This window comes from Anas platyrhynchos, chromosome 9, assembly GCF_047663525.1.
Source record: "Anas platyrhynchos isolate ZD024472 breed Pekin duck chromosome 9, IASCAAS_PekinDuck_T2T, whole genome shotgun sequence".
NCBI lineage: Eukaryota > Metazoa > Chordata > Aves > Anseriformes > Anatidae > Anas > Anas platyrhynchos.
Window position 1 is genome coordinate 4,200,880 of NC_092595.1, and position 15,935 is coordinate 4,216,814.

Sequence of the window (15,935 nt, forward strand, 5' to 3'; positions counted from 1 at the left end):
CTTGAAAACCACAAGGCTATTCTGCATGGAAGCTGAGTCTGGTGTAGGTGTGCACTTTGGGGACATGGAGCTGTAGAGAAGATGCAGATGTTGTGAAATAAAAATGTGAAGCAGGGTGAGCCCAGAAACCACTGAGCTTGTGGGCTGCTTCCAGGAATAGACCCCAAATGGCCAGTGAAGGCTATAAGAGAAGCGTGAGCATGCAGCAAAGCTTTGCCTGAAATAACTGCTTCAGCAGCTAGGATGTGAGACTCGGGGACTTCCTGAGCCAGGTTTGCAGTCTCTCCACTTAAGGAGAGACTTAAGTCTCTCCATGGGTGCTTTTTTTGACTGCATTTTTACATGAAGACGCATATACCCTTTCAAAATCTAAACATGGGAAAGAATTGTATCCCTCCTGGAAGTGCTTTTAATTTTTCCCTTTGAACTTCTGTTGTGCAGTGGTTCCCAGGTATCGCAGCCATATGATTAGCCAAGGCTGCCGTGCTTTGCATTGGTCTAATTCATTAGAATCTCAAGTCCTGAACTGGAAGTGTGTGGGGTGGCTTTGTTTAAAGGGCACTCTCCTAATGCAAATATTAAATGTGAGCTTTCTGACTTGCCCAAGTCAGACTGACAAGCTAATAACAGCCTGCATGTTAGTCTTGGCTAACAGAGAGCATCAGTATAAAAAGGTTTTAAGGGACTGGTGTATCAATCAAAGCACAGAACACAATAGACATTTATGTGTTTGGCATATTTTAACACTTAAACTCCCATTAAGAAATATTTTCTGGATGCAGAGGGCACGGGAGTAGAAGTGGAGCTCTCTTCCTCCAGTTGTACCATTACATCCACTAGAGGCTTCACTTTAGTCTTAGATGGCATCTATTTAGCCGAGTGTCATAATACAGAACTGTGTTTCCCAGTGGTACTGTTGTTCAAGGAACTGGTTAAGCTATAGTTAACGTATCAAAGCACAACGAGTTGGAGAGCTAAAAAACGGTGCTTTGAGTGTGGGGAGTTGAGCATTTCCCTAACTGTCGGAGAGGGCACGTGTTATCTGTTGGTTTTGCCAGCGAAGGATTACATGCTATGCGATTGCTGCAATTTAATTATAATGTAGCAGAGGTTTTGATATCTGCCTTTAAATTATCCCAAGGGCATCTTGGAGGAAAGGCTTGCTTTGAATAAATCTTAATAAACATACGACTTTATGCTGCTGCCTCGCTTTATTCTGCGAGTGCCATTCAATCCTATTAAGTACATCACAGAAGTCAATCCTGGGAAGCTATTCCTGGGAACACAGCAATGGCACACGAGTAAGAGTTTTGTAGGATGGGCTCGGCGTGTCGTTACAATTGTCAGCTTCTCCTTTTATTTATGGGGGAGCGATGCAGATGAACGTACCGTTATCTGGAAAGTTTTAGGCAATTCTAATAAAAGGAGATATGCATGAATTATCAGTACATGATGTTCTATTCACTGGAGGGAGAGTCGTTCTAAAAAGCCTGCTAAGTGAGGCATGGTTGCTAAGTAAGGCGAGGGTTTTATTAGACCAACTGACGTAATGGAGAGGGAAAAAAAAAAAGCAGGCAAGATTTTGGGCATACAAAGAGCTCCTTTGGCTCTGAAACAAACAGCAGACTGCGCTAAGAATGGGTCGGGAGCAATCGCTTTGAGCTGAAGCTCAATATGTTGAACGATGGGGTGACTTGAGGGGGTAGCTGGCACACGTGGGGAGGGCTGTGGAGTGATGGAGATGATGTGGAAACGCAGGAAGGGGGGCTTCTGGAGGAATTTGAGGCAAGCTGAAGCTGTGCTGCCACTGTCTTCTGTCTCACTTTGTGGTGTTGGCAGCTGCAGTTAGGGCCAGCCCAAAGACCATGGAGCAGGGCAGCAAGCGGGCTGTGCAGCGGAGGGAGAAGAGTGTGGAGAAATGTGGAAGGGATATGAAGAAACAACCATGGGCCAGCACAAAGCATCCCCTGAAGGCTCAGGAGGGCTGGGCTGTGGGGGAAACAGATGTGCCCTAACCCAGTGCCACTGACCCCATTACGTTCAGCTATCGGTATAGGCATGCATTTCAATTCCCAGAGCTGGCTCAAGTTCTGTAGGTCTCCTGTGAGGAACAGGGTTAGGAGGCACTTCTTGAGGGGTGAGGGAAGGCTCTCGGTGACAGCTGAACCTTCCTATATTTTGTTGGTTATCTGTGTGTATGCCCTGGTGTCCTGGCTGACTGCTGTGCTTTCCAGGAAGACCCTTAGTGGTCAAAGCACGTAATGTGTTGCAATACAGATGTTTGTCACCCAGCAGGGCTAAAACTAACAGAGGGCAAGCATGATTGAATTATGGTGTCCACACTTCCAGTTCTCGTGTTACAGATGCTGTCTGTGTGTCTTACACGTGTCACAGTTTGGGTAGACTTCCTTGTAAAGAAGCAGGCAGGGGAGGCATGAGAATGATGGAGATGAGATTATGACTTGGCAACTTTTTTTTTTTGTGTGTGTGTTTTTTGAAGGTGGAATAACTAAAACCTGTGCTGGCTAATGATTAAATGAGCCAGCACCTGCCTTCCTCCTGTGGTTCTTCGGGTCCCCAAAATGCAGGGAAGTCACACTCCTCTTCTGGGGTTTGTTTCAGACCTCTGCTCTATCGGAGGCTGGTTTTGATCTAGGCGTGCAGGTTTTTCCTAAGTATTTAATCAGTAAAAATGACCATGCTTATAGTATTTTCCTGTTCTGCAGAGGCTTAATTTAATGATGTTTGTAAGCTACCTGAAGACCTGCAGATGAAGGATGTACTTTTTCATGAGAAAGGCTGCCTTGCATGGTACTCAGCCATAACAGGGAGATGTAAAGTACTTTGGGCCTCGCAGATAAAAACCGCCATAAATCTTGAATGAGATAGTAACAATATCCCGTGTAGCTAATAATAACTTTACCTGCCAGGCAGCTGTTGGGCTAGAACCATTATCTATTGTATTAATGTGGAAAGAAAAGTTGCTTTCTCTCACAACTTCACGTTCATGCTCCCTCATTTGACAGAGGAAGTGAGCGTGTATTCCTCTTGGATGGTGCCTGGCCTGAGCAGGGGGCTCTCCAACTAACATTTCTGGAATAACTCTGCTAGCTGGATGACAGAGCTGCTAAAACGGTGAATTTACCAAATGGTAACTGGATTAAGTATACAAAGTTCATGTACATCCCCTTATTTTAATCCTAAAGTTTTAAGTTTGCAAAGCCTCAGCAGCTAAAGCAGGCTGCTTGGAAGGAATTCATTAAATTACTACATTAGCAGTCTGTAAACCACTCCAAAAATCACCGAATTTTAATGTTGATATGCTAGTCTGTCTTAAAAGACAACAAAAAAGCAAGCTTTCTTGCTTCAGCTGGACCTGGTGCATACAGCACTTCCTTATTTACATCTGCAATGAAATCAGAGCAAGGCTGACACTATCTCTACAAAAACATCAACATGTAACACTTAACTCTTTATTTTTGACCCTCAATACCTTGTGGGATGTTGCTGTTTTTTAACCAGGGCTAGCTAGTAGGATGAAGATTACATCTCATCCTCCAAAGCAGCACTTTTATTTTGCTCTTGTTATTCTTGAATAATCAGCCGAGAACAGCTACGCTTCCTCTTAAAATTTCATCTGCTTCCCTGAGGGGGCTGCTTGCAAAGGGGGGCTCTTACAGACCTCCCCTCTTCCTCAGCAATTTAGCTAAATCTCATCTGCTCTGGAATCAATGGCAAAGCCTCCACGGACTTGTACACAACCTGTATTTCACTGTATGCTTTATTCAGTTTACATGCTGTTTTCTAAGGTAGGATCTGCTTTCGTTAGTTATATTTAGAGCCTGGCTGTTTGGTGGCTCGAACGATGAAGATGGAGCTGCCAGGCCTGAGATTTCCACCCTGCTCCATCAGCCCAATGGTAGCTGGGCAGTGAGGTTCCCAGCAAACTCAGCACAGGCACAACCTTTCAGGCTCCCTCACATTAGCCATCCGCTTTTCTGCTTGTGAAGCACCATCCTTTGTCAGCAGTGCCTCATCTGAAAGGCTATTGTCATCTAGAGACAGCAAATAGTGCCTGAGTCGTCAGTCAAATCCTGCTCAGGTGCTTCACCTCTCATTTTCTGGGAACAAGGTACGGTCGTGTTTTGCTGGCCCAGCTGTTCAGCTCATGTCAAAATTGCTACCAGGAACATGGTCACGCTCATGGCTTGTGCAACCAATACACTAACGAAATCTTGGCTCTATGAAAGCCTGGGGAGCACTCACTTGCCCGTCTGAGCTCAGTCGGTCGTGGTTTGTCAGGTGTTTCTGGATAGTGTGCTCTTCCAAGAGAGCATTTGTGATCAGTTCAAGGAGAAATCAGTCACAGAAGTACAGTGTTTTTAAATAGCAATGTAAAATCTGTTTCAATCTCTTAATAACCATTGCATATGGAAAAATATACTTCGTTATGCTTAGACTTTCAAATATAGTGTTAAAAATTATATATCTTTCTTTTCTTTCCCTGAAGGCCAAATGTCTGTCCAGTGTTTGAGTTGGCACTAGTAGGACACCAGCAGCCATGCGTTCAAGCCTTCAGTCGGATGGTCAAGATGTGGAAACAAGGTTGCACGGGGAGGAGGTGGTGCATGGGCTATGAGAGAAGGTAATTATTTATTGTTATAAATGAACTCTGTTACTGAAAGAGAGTGCAAATTTTTATTTTATTTTATTTTTTTTTTGGTAAGGAAAAGTTGCATATATTTCTGAAGATGAAACAGCGTACAACTTAATTATTGGGTATATCATATCCTGTTGAGACATAACCATATTTACTATGTATTTAATATTTTAAATTTCTGAGTATGGTTTGTTACTGATGAGATGCAAATAACCTAAATTAGAGCTGTGACTGTTCTCCTGAACTAATTCTCTTCAAAGGTCTGGTTACTACACGGTGTACAAGCAGGTGTACAGAATGGAGCATCAGACTGTCTATAAGTGCTGTCCTGGATGGGTCCAACACAACAACGAACCTGGCTGTTTGCACTGTAAGTGGATGGCAAAGCTGTGACAGAACAATGACTGAAGAGATCATATCCTTGGACCTTATTTTCTTACTAAATCTTCCTTCTAGAAAGATTTTTTTTCTTGCTATTTATAACTAGAAATTTAATCTATAAAGATGCAGTCTATTTATGGAAAAGGAAATTTCTTTTAAAAAATACAAAAGCTGTTGTATGCAAAAGTCCCAAGGAACTTGAATTTTGAGCTAATCAGAAATTCAGTTTCTACCGCTTATAGTTGCTGCAGCTTTTTTGTGCCAGTGTGGCTTTGACAGGCCAACCAGATTTATTGCTGTTACCCAAATTATGCAAACAAATCTGCTGTAAGGCACTTGTTTCTTGGACATAGCACTCCTTGTAGAGTCTGACTGGTTTGGCTTTTTTTACTGCTGCTGTTGCCATTGAAGTAAATTGACTTTCTACCCTGCAGTTCTCCATCTGATGAGAACCTGTTCCTATTTGTAATTTTTAATCATGATTGGATGTTTTCCTAAAACATGGAATTAAATTTAAACGATGGGGAGCACTTTAACCACTGTTAACAAGACATGAATAGAAGATAACAATCTACTCGCTGTTCAGTTTTGCTACTGTTTTGTTGGTAATTATATTTTTCTGTAGGAAAGCAAGCATCTGTTCCTATGTATTTTTTTAATCGTTGTACCAACTTGAGACCACATTCAGAGAGCTTGCTTTTATGATTCTCTTTACACAAAAAAAAAAAAAAGAAAAAAGAGAAAAAAAGAAAAGAAAGAAAAAAGCCTGAAAGGTATTTCTGTTAGTTTCAGTGTGAATCTACATATTTAGTGTGCACCTGTTCCATTGTAAGAAGTCAAAGATATGTTTGCAATCTGTATTTTAGTCTCTGGCATAAAGGAATGTAACACTTGAACACCAGTAGTAATGTAGAATTATCATCTTCCTGAACGAGCAGCGAAGACTTATATTGAATTCTTTAAGGCACTGAACTAGCTGGATTATTCTCTTATATTTGATACTCTATGCTAATTTGGCTCAAGTATGTGGAATTTAACCTATTGCAAGTAAATCTGTGTTGGAAGAAGGAAAGAGAATTATTGTAATTCCCTTGGACGTACAAAACATCTTTTAATACAGCAATGTTTCCTAATCATTGCTGCATTATTCTCCAGCAGTTCACCTCTTCTGTCATTCCGCATTCAGGAAGTACTTTCAGTCCTAGGAAACCGTTTTCTGATTTTGAAGCATCTTCAGGCTAAACTGCATCATCCTGGTCTTATTTTTATTAAAATTAAACTTCATCATATTAACATAGTAGCTGTAGTCATGATAAAGTTCTGTCGCAGTTTAACTTTTCAATTTAAATTTAAGGATGAATTCCATTTATTTGGAAGTGCCTTTTACAGCAGGCTATGATAGAAAGAGGCAGTTCTGGAGAATCCTTGGCACAAAATAAACAAAACCCTGTTTCATTCTGTTTGTGTGTACTAGTGCTGTGCACTGCTGGCACCTGCTTCAATGGAGGGAAGTGTTCTGAAGCAGGATCTCAGATGTGCCAGTGTCCTGCAGGATTTCAGGGTCCTCGCTGCCAGTATGGTGAGTCAAATATAAATTGTCTCAAACGTATCTGTGGTGAACTGCGTTGATTTCATAATGTTTCGGTAAAATGCATAACAAGGTATTTGTTCTTAACACAGAATACTGAAGAGGTAACTAATTTTTAAGTCAAACTGGCTATTTGGTCATTATTTTTCAGGATTAGCCTCTTAGTATTGAAATTTAACAAAGCAAGTTGAAAAATGAATTTGGTTGATAGCAGATGAGTTTCTATAAAGGATAACGCCATTGAATATTAGTGGTGGTGTCCTATGAAATATCATTTTTACTGCTTGCTTCTGAATGTGCACATTCTTGTGGCACTCTTGCTAAATTTCTCAGTGGTTCTTTAAGTGTGGCAAGGGTGAATTGAATCAAAACAGGTTGAGCACAGGTAAAGTATGTAGCAAATGAGCCAAATGTATTTATTAATGGGCTTTCTTTGGTTCATCTGAAAACAAGAAAGTTGGTTTTACAGATCACTACCGAATATTTTCTAGTCTCAGAACAATAACTTATATTCTACTCTTTCATTCTACATGCATTTTAGCAGATTAGGTACTAAAGTCTGTGCAACTTAGGCTATTGCTTGCTCTTCATGGGAATCCTTTCCTCTCTTGTTGGTTCTCGATCTGACAAACTTGCAAAGGGTTTTCTTGAAACTCATGTGAATTAAGAATCTCATGTTGTATAAAGCTCTCTAAAGTTATGGATATGCATCCTTCTGGCTTCTGAAAAGGGGTGGAAAAGTCATCCCTTCACAGTAGACTCTGATGGAGACAAAGGATTTATTTTGTATTAAACAAACGGTATTTTTTTTCTCAATGGAAGCACATAGTTTGGTTTAGAAATGCAAGTTTTTGAATATTTATTTCTTATAATTCTAATATGTTCATATCCACGCTTGGCCTGTGTCTTGTGAAGTATAAGTGATAAGGGATGTGATGACTTTATTTACAACAGCAATCCCTTTTGAGAGCTGAGAAGCTAAGCTCTGTGCTCGATACATGGTGTGTATTATACTTGCTTCAAAACCTCTGTCATTCTGATCTCTGTGCTTCACCAAGTCTTATGTGCGGGACTGGGTCTTGCATGACCATGCCGAAACAACTCTGTATGGGTAGCAGCCTCCCCAAGTGAAGGTGGTAAAGCAGCTGGAGTTGCAGCCGGAACAGTAAGTAGGAAATGCAAAAAGTCAGCAAACATTGCATCAGGTTTGTTCCATTGGAGCCTGGTCATAGGCAACACTTTTCATTTGTAAGCAAGCATTTAAATAAAATGCAGAGCACTTCACAATGAAAATTCCCTAATGAAAATTCTGCTGACATCAGGCTACGGCATGCCAACATCTGCCTTCAAACAGTGTTAGTTCAGTTAAGTGAATCCTAAGGGTAATGCTGCAATTGTTGTTTCTATGGGCAGTGCAGAAATACACGGGTTTGTGTGTAACTTGGTATGAACCGGCGCGACACCAGTGAAGATTGCTTTGTTACTGTCTTACAGTAGAGCTGCTGCTTCAAGGTAAGCAGGATTAGGATCTCTAAGGAGCCCATACAAGAAGCTTTTACCAAATGCAATATGTCTCAGCAAGTTCTAAACTGTCTTCACTAGTTTTTAGTCTTCCTTCTGTTGCCTGGAAATACCTACAACACTAAAGCATTTCCAACAGGCAGATTACGTGGGTGCTGCATGGGGATAGCAGAGGTCAGATTTTCAACTGAAATGAGATTGTTTTTGCAGTGTCCGCAGCCACCAACCTGTGAAATAAAGACTGCACAAAGTGAGGTATCCTGCCGTTCTTGCTCTTTGCAATTGGGTGGAACTTTATCTTGGTGGTTTGTCTGCTTTCTATTGATTCCTAAGGCTTGAATGGAATTTCTGTAGTCATCATTTTCAGGTTTATACAGTAGCTGCTATCGCAGCCTGGCAGGAGTGAGTTTATAAATTAAATTCTGAAGGGAAATACTCCTTTCTGAAAGAACGTTATGGCCATTTCACCCGCCTAACAAAAGCATGGTAATTTAGAGAGTAAGGCCTCTTAACCATCTCCAGTCAGGTGTTTGTGAGGCTTGTAACACCATATTTGTTGCAAACAAAACTAAAGAAAATGCACTGTGGAGCTAGCAACCTTAGCATCTGATTTTTTTTTTTTTCCTTTTTATTTGGCTGATATTGGAACTGCCATTTTTAAGTAGTTTGAGTTTAACGTGACTGCATTACTAAACTGTAATATGCTGTGTTTTTAAATAAGCATTAAATCTAGCCTATTCCTCCTCCCCTACTTGCATGTGAAAGTTTACTAAAAAATGTTTTTCCTTTCTGCACTTAATGCAAAAGACAAGGAGACCTCTCATACCAGCACCTTTTGCTTTGAGGATTCAGTGGAGCAGATGAGTGCCAGGCAGACCATGGTTTGTTTTTGGAATATGTGCTAGAAAGTGCAAATAGAAAGGACTATTCTACAATACGTGATTCTGTCAAAGGGGACACTTTGGTACAGAGATGCAACTTCTTGTAACCCTAAGCTGAGTTCCTGACTGCCTCTGGCAGGAGAGTTCAGGTAGCCCTCACAGGCTTTACAGGGAAAGGGGACTATGTGGTTATGTGGCCACAAAGAATCTTTCAAAAAGCTGTTTTTTTGGCATCTCTGGCCTTAACCTTGGTATCTGCCACCTCTGGTATTGTGGCCTCTCCCTGGTTCCCTAATACAGGGGGAACCACTGGCACTTCACATTTCATAACCACTTGCAGCAATCTTGCTCGAGTGAGTGCACGTACCCTATCATATGTGCCCCCTCCCAACCTCTCTGCTCATCTTTTCTGCTCCTGTTATTCAGTGTTGACAGCTAATCCTGCAGTTATGTATGTGCAGTGGCTCTCATTTCTCTGCTAGGTACTGTGATCCACAGACAACAGAAAAAAATACTGCAAAAAAGGGGGTAGGTTAAAATTAGGTTTTCTTAAACAAAACACACAAGGAAAAAAAAAACATCCAAAAAAATGGAAATATCCCTGGTCTTCTAACCTGTTTTCCCCTGTTGCCTTTATTTGCCACTAAGCTTGTTAGTAAGTAGGTCAACCTCCTGGAAATCAGGTTGGTACATGCTCTGCACTGCTCTGTCCCACAGAAAGTTTGGGACCCATTGTTGCGAAAGATTTAGGACATCCTCGTGCACCATAGCAATCTGCAGCAGGGGTGATTATTCACAATTGGCATGATCAAATCTAGTGACTTCTTAAAGGTACTGTGGTGTTTTAGTAGCCTGTAACACAACATTATTTCTGATTAGATGCTGAAATGGTTATGATTCCTTTAACAATCTTTAGGTAATTGTGACTAGAGATACAGTAATGCATCTCTTGTATACTTCACGCCATAGTTTTATTATTTTACCCACACTAGCAGCAATAAAAAACTTAGAAGAAAGATTTATGGGTGAAATGGCTGAGCTCTTCATATAGCCGTTACAAGGACTCAGTAACAGATTGAGCTGTCTCTTTCATTGTCTGTTGCAATTTGTCTTGCAATAATAGACTTATATCAATTACAGTATAAACTTGCAAGCTGTATTTATTTATTTATTTTAACTTGCTCAGAAGTTGAGGTTCCTATTTGTCTTGAACCCAGCAAAAGGGAGGAAAGACTTATAATAAACAGAAATAGTAAAATCCAGTGTCAAGAGTTAAATTGGCTGTGGTTCTGGTTTCAGTTATTCACTGGTTTTCCTGGTAATCTTGTTCAAGGCCTGCTAGCCACCTGAGCTGGATGTGGAAGTGAATTAACTTGATTTAGCTTGTTTAATTCAGCCCTGGAAGTTGTACTTGGCCATGCAGCTAGTGAAAGCATTCCAAGTAGTACAAACAGAGGTAACTATTTACTCCTTGTGTAAATAAAACCACCCAATGCAAAAAAAGTTAGTTTTGTCTTAGCCATTTTGCCATCAGACCTCAATTACTGCTGATCTTATGAAATGCCTCCTACTCCGACATTAATACTTGAAGAGAACCGGGCAGCCTTTATCTGTTTGAACAAAACAAAGGCCCAGCATTACAAAGGCTTTGCAAAAAGCTATTACAATCAGACATGGGTGACTGAACTGAGCATCTATGAGAAAATGGGTATTTTCAGAAGATATTTAGAAGTAGGCATGGAATGACTACTGGAATATCCCAACGTCCTATAGAATCTAAGTGTACAGCTGCTCTGGTTTACACTGAAATGTTTGCCATAATTCAGGTCAAACTTTAAATCCTTTTACACTGGCTCATGTAGACTACAAAGGTTACATGCTTAGGAAGCATTTGCTATGGCTACATCTCGAGAGGCAGTGTGGTCAACTGAATTCAGTGCTTGCTTGATATTTGAGATAAGAGCTTTGTTTTTCACCTGCCACTGACCTTGGATTTGAGTTCAATAACTTTTAGCAAATTACACCACTATGCCTCAATTTCTTTCTATATGAAATGCCGATAATGATAGTTCATTCCTTTAAGTGCTTTGAGACCTAAGTAATTAAGCATGAGATAATAACACTGGAATGTGTATGTAAAGGCAAAATGCCCGCTGCATGGGTAGCTAAAATGAAATGCTTATGAGATAGATATTCATCAGTTCATTGACTAGCTGTCAATCTCTGCCTTAACTCTGGTCACACACTATTAGGATATTGAACTGTATAAAGATTCTAGGGAATAAAAGGCCGCACCTCCTAGTCTGGCTGGGTGAGAGTTCATGCTACAGAACTACTTAGAGCAAAGGAGTTTTTTAAAAGCAATGACTGAAATGGTACGGTCTGGTTCTTTGTGCAACTGTCCTTCACTGTGAAGGTTTCCTTCCATTTTCCTCTAGTAAATATTTCTTCATGCAAAGAGTTATTTCTCAACTTGTAATGAATCTCCTGTCTGTATAATTCTGGTCTCTTGAAGAGCTGGATTTGAGACCGAAGACCCAGATTAGCCTTTTAGGACAGTATATATCCATAAAATGATGCAACAAAATTTCCTTCTGTGTAGGTCCCTTAAAATGGCAAAAGGCAAGCCTAAAAGTCCCATGGATTTGTCTAGTTCCACTAGGAAACAAAGTGCATGAAGTCTGAAGACATCTCTATGAATAACAATGTTTGTGTATTTGAGGTTAGGTTAACCCTTAACATGCTTATGCAGTGTTCTTTATCCCAAGGCCCTCGTTGTTGCCAAGGGTTTTGGTATTTTGTGTTCATATTTTAGCTTAGTTTTGTGCAGCTTCACCAAATATGAATATTTTAGCATGAAAATGTGTAAATGAGAAGAAAATACATGATGATTCTCAATTCTCTCAGAGTGGAGGAGGATGACACAATGACTCCCCCAGTTTGCACATAATCTCTTTAAGGTTGTCACTCTCTGTCCTACCATAGTCGTCCTCCTGCTCCACATTACTCAGTCCCACTGGTGCAATGCCAGCAAGGGAAGCAGAGATGGCTGAGGCCACTTAGGACAGAAAGACAGCTTATTGCAGAAAGAAGCCTGGCAATTGTCTTCCCCTCCTAGTGGGACAGGCTCCTCTGTCCTACTTCTGCTCTGAGAGGTGGAAAACTTCTTAAGAAAAATTATATGTCAGCCCTCTGTTCTTCCTTTGGCTACCATTCTCTTCTGTTGTCATGATTAAGTAGTGCTGGCTGACAGCAAATAGGAAGGTGTGGATGCTTTTGGCTCTTTATATAGCAGTAAAAGAGCACCAGCGTTGTGTGAGCTCTTGACAGGCAGCTTGAGAGCATCCTGTTGGCTTGGCGTGTGCTGAAGTGCTTCAGAGCCGTGCAATCACTTGTGCCTGCATTAGGGCCTGTGGTGACGGGCATCTTTTTAGCGCTTGTCAAAGTAATAACAGTGCTGCTGCTGAGCATCCCAAACCCCCAAAGTAGCGAGAAGTTTAAAAATGAGTGTGTTTTAAACCACAAACACAGCCAGCAAGGTGTGTTGACACGTTTCATCTCCTCAGGAGTTCAGAGTAGACCTCGGTGCTCCCTTTCTGCTTGAAGGAGAGACAGGAGATGGGCAGCACCAGGCAGGTCCACCTGGTGGTGCCTTCACGTGGGGGTTGTTGGTGGCCAGCAGGTAATGCCTGGTGGGTGTTAAGGAAGCTGTCACTGCTGACGTCCCCGCCAGTTCTACAGAAAGCAAATTGTCTTAATTCGACAAAATTGCGGGGAGCCTAGGTTTTAAATGGCTTGATATAAATTGGACATGTTACAAATGCTGAAGCCCTTGACTCACATGAAGACGTCTGAGAATCCCATTAGTATTTCTTTGCTGTAATTCGTTCCAACACTGAAGGCTTTACAGTTCTTTTAACACTGTTTTGAAGGCTGTTTCAGGTGATTTTTATTCAGTGTTAAGTCTTCTACTGCCCAATGGGCATTTGAAAAATCCCCCTTCTTTGACTTATTTCAGATGTTGTTGGATTTGAAGTTCCTACTCCAGGTGGCCAGACAGCTCTGATGTTGTTCAGGGTGTGAGAAGGGACTTTGTAGGGCAGAGCAAGTTGTGTGCCTTGCTTCTTTAGTTGCCTGGTAGGCATGCAAGACCTCCAGAAAGGAGACCTGGAAATCTACTTAGCCTAAAATAAGGATGACCTTCTTTCAAACTTCCCCTTCTAATTAAAAAGCAGTGTTTTATTTCAGATGTAGATACTGCTGTTGCAGACGACAAGGACTAAATGTCGTCCTTCCTTCATATAGTCTGTGGCACTGGTGTCAGGTGAGTTCTTACCAACGCAGCCTTTGTGCTTCCCAGCATAGCCCAGTGTATCGTCAGCCTCTGTCAACTTGGAGTTGTCACGGTTCACTCCTTGTCCTGCTGCCACCTCTGCATTCGTTCTCATGGTTTTTGCACAATCTGCTTCGTGGTGACCTTGGACACTGCTGTCACAGCTTTGCTTGCTTTCCCCCTAGGCCAGGGGCTGTGAAGCCTCAAAAGATGTACAAGTTTTGGCCCTTCCAGAAGCAATATGAAAGTTTGACAGCGCTGAAGCTTGCTTGATGGCACAGACATCAAGAAAAAGCCTTTCTATAAGCACAGGGACAACAAAGATAATGCTGTTCAGGGCAAAAAGTAGAGAGCAAGGTATGAATAATGAAAGTTTGCTGCCCTTACACTGCAAAACCATTTCAGATCTTATATCCATTCAGCAAGATGACTTGTGTAATTCTTCAAAAGACAGGCAATGCTTGCATGGTTTAGAATTGTCCTAGAGAAGAAATCAACTGGAGCAGTGGGACAGATATTCAACTCTGTCAAGGCAGCTTCACGGTTCACAGGACCCATACAGAAGTCTAGGCACAAAGCCAGCTCTTGCCTTACTGTCATATGAGCTTGACACTTACTTTGGTCACTCTTAGTAAGCAGGAAGCAGCATTAGGTGTGTACATTTATTTAAGCAAGTGCTTTAGTGTGATTTTCTGCTTAAGTTTGAAAGCGGTAGGTGATTTTTCTTTGGCTTTTTTACTGCGAGATTTTAATTCATGATTCGTCGGGGCAAATTTGTACCAGAGTGGAGTTTAAAATGAATTTTATAAAACTGCCTACAGCATTTGGTCTTTATGCATGTAATAAAAAGTATTTGCAAGAGAAAGTATGCTGACATACGTTTGGTGTTTAAAATTAGTATATTAATCAGAACAGCTATTTATAGTTAGTGAACTAGATTGATTGTTTTTCCTGCTATGACCTACACTACTTAGAAGTAATTGATCTCATCCTGCCTGCCTTGTAGGAAAAAGGGAAAAACACTGTCTTGCTCTTTCAGTCCCTAATTAATTTATCAACTTTAATGACACTTTAGCCTTGATAGTCTTCTGACTTAACCTTTTAGCACATTCTGGTCTCAGTGGATAGTTGGAGACCTCCAGCACTTCAATGGCCTAAATGCCTCAAATCTGAAAATCAAATATGCACTGGTTGATTCTCTTTTTCCCCCTAAGCCCTAATATAGCATGTAAAAATTTCCCATTAAATGTTTAAATGCCTTCAAAGCAGGAGAAAATACTGTTTTAAGTTTTGTTTTGTATCTTTTTAGTTCCGTTTCTAATGTATAACGTCAACCCCTACATGTAGGTCTATCAAAAGTCATCTGCTGTCAGTGGATAAATACCTTCTGCTCTTGGTAACATCCCTTTCTCTAATCTGTCTTCTGTATTCTGCACTTTGGCAAATGATAGATATCCTGATACTTTAAACAGACTGTGATTTGAATAATAAATCATATACATATACAGTCACAAATTAATACAGGTATAAAGTTGGACCTAAATATAAAATGTCAGAGCTGGAGCTGATTAGAAACTCAGGAGAAAGAGGAGATGAGTGTTCTGTGCAGATACTAGTAAAAGAAAAAAATATTGCATAAAATACCACAGAAGGGCCAAGCTATCTATAACCTCTCAAGAAAAAAAAAAGTTATGGTTAAGATAAAAATGACACTATCTGCTCTAGTGAAGGATAACAGTTGATTCAGAGATTAATTTCAGTTGCAAGCAGGATCTCATAAATGATTTAAAAGAAAACAAAAGCATGGGTTTCCTCCAGCCTTTGTGTCCCTCATTCTTTGCCCTTCCCCTGCATTCACTTCTCTCTTCATATGCAGCTGGCCCTGACCGGTGTAGTCTGTAGGAACACCTCTGCATTGGGAAGGTACGAACCTCTACAGGTAAAAAGCTCTTTAAAGTAGCCACTAAAAAGCTCAGAGGAATAAAAGCTTTGTCATTTTAAAACGGGCATGGTAAAACGCTGATTGAAAAATCGTGACTGGCTCCTACCTAGCTATGACAGGATATAATAATCAGCCCATCTCACTGAAATGCTCTTGAGTGCCTGGGCTTCACAGCCATTAGTACAAAGCGACAGGTAGACAGACAGCAGTAGTGAAACAGCAAACAAATGTCAAAAGTAAATGAACCTAAGAATAACCACCTGAGAGCAAATTCACCCTTATTCTTTGATATAAAAGGCTGTTTACTTTTGTACTTGCTGTGAAAAGTAAAAGTAAAGAATAATGGAAGAAAACCTGCTTTCTAGCTGTTAGCATTTATTTGATGTTGCTTCAAAAAATGTGGTAGAAAGCCATAAGAAAGATGAACGCTGTGCAGAGATGCTTGCAGTTCCTTTTTGTTTTCCTCCCTAGCAAAAGGTGAGCGAGCAGACCTCGGGTCTGCAGAAATGCCTGGATTCAGTTTTGTGCCTCCTGCTGGTCACCGTGTGATGGGGGGCAAAGTTACTTGGGTATCCAGCCTGCAGCACACCATGCAGTGTGGCCTCTGAGCAGATCACAATAAATCAGGT

The 15,935-nt window shown here is 41.0% G+C and overlaps 1 protein-coding gene across 4 annotated transcripts in view; it reads left to right on the forward strand.

Moving 5' to 3' along the window:
* LOC101795342 (uncharacterized) overlaps positions 1 to 15,935 on the forward strand; it is a 191,852-nt gene that overhangs the window by 9,267 nt on the left and 166,650 nt on the right. For all 4 annotated transcript variants that reach the window (XR_005267893.2, XM_072042412.1, XM_072042410.1 and 1 more), the window contains exons 2-4: positions 4,511 to 4,645; positions 4,921 to 5,030; positions 6,516 to 6,620. Coding sequence is in view for 3 of the 4 variants with exons in the window: in XM_072042412.1 (XP_071898513.1) it covers positions 4,511 to 4,645; positions 4,921 to 5,030; positions 6,516 to 6,620 (350 nt within the window). In the remaining variant the exon portion in view is untranslated. The remainder of the gene's footprint in view (positions 1 to 4,510; positions 4,646 to 4,920; positions 5,031 to 6,515; positions 6,621 to 15,935) is intronic.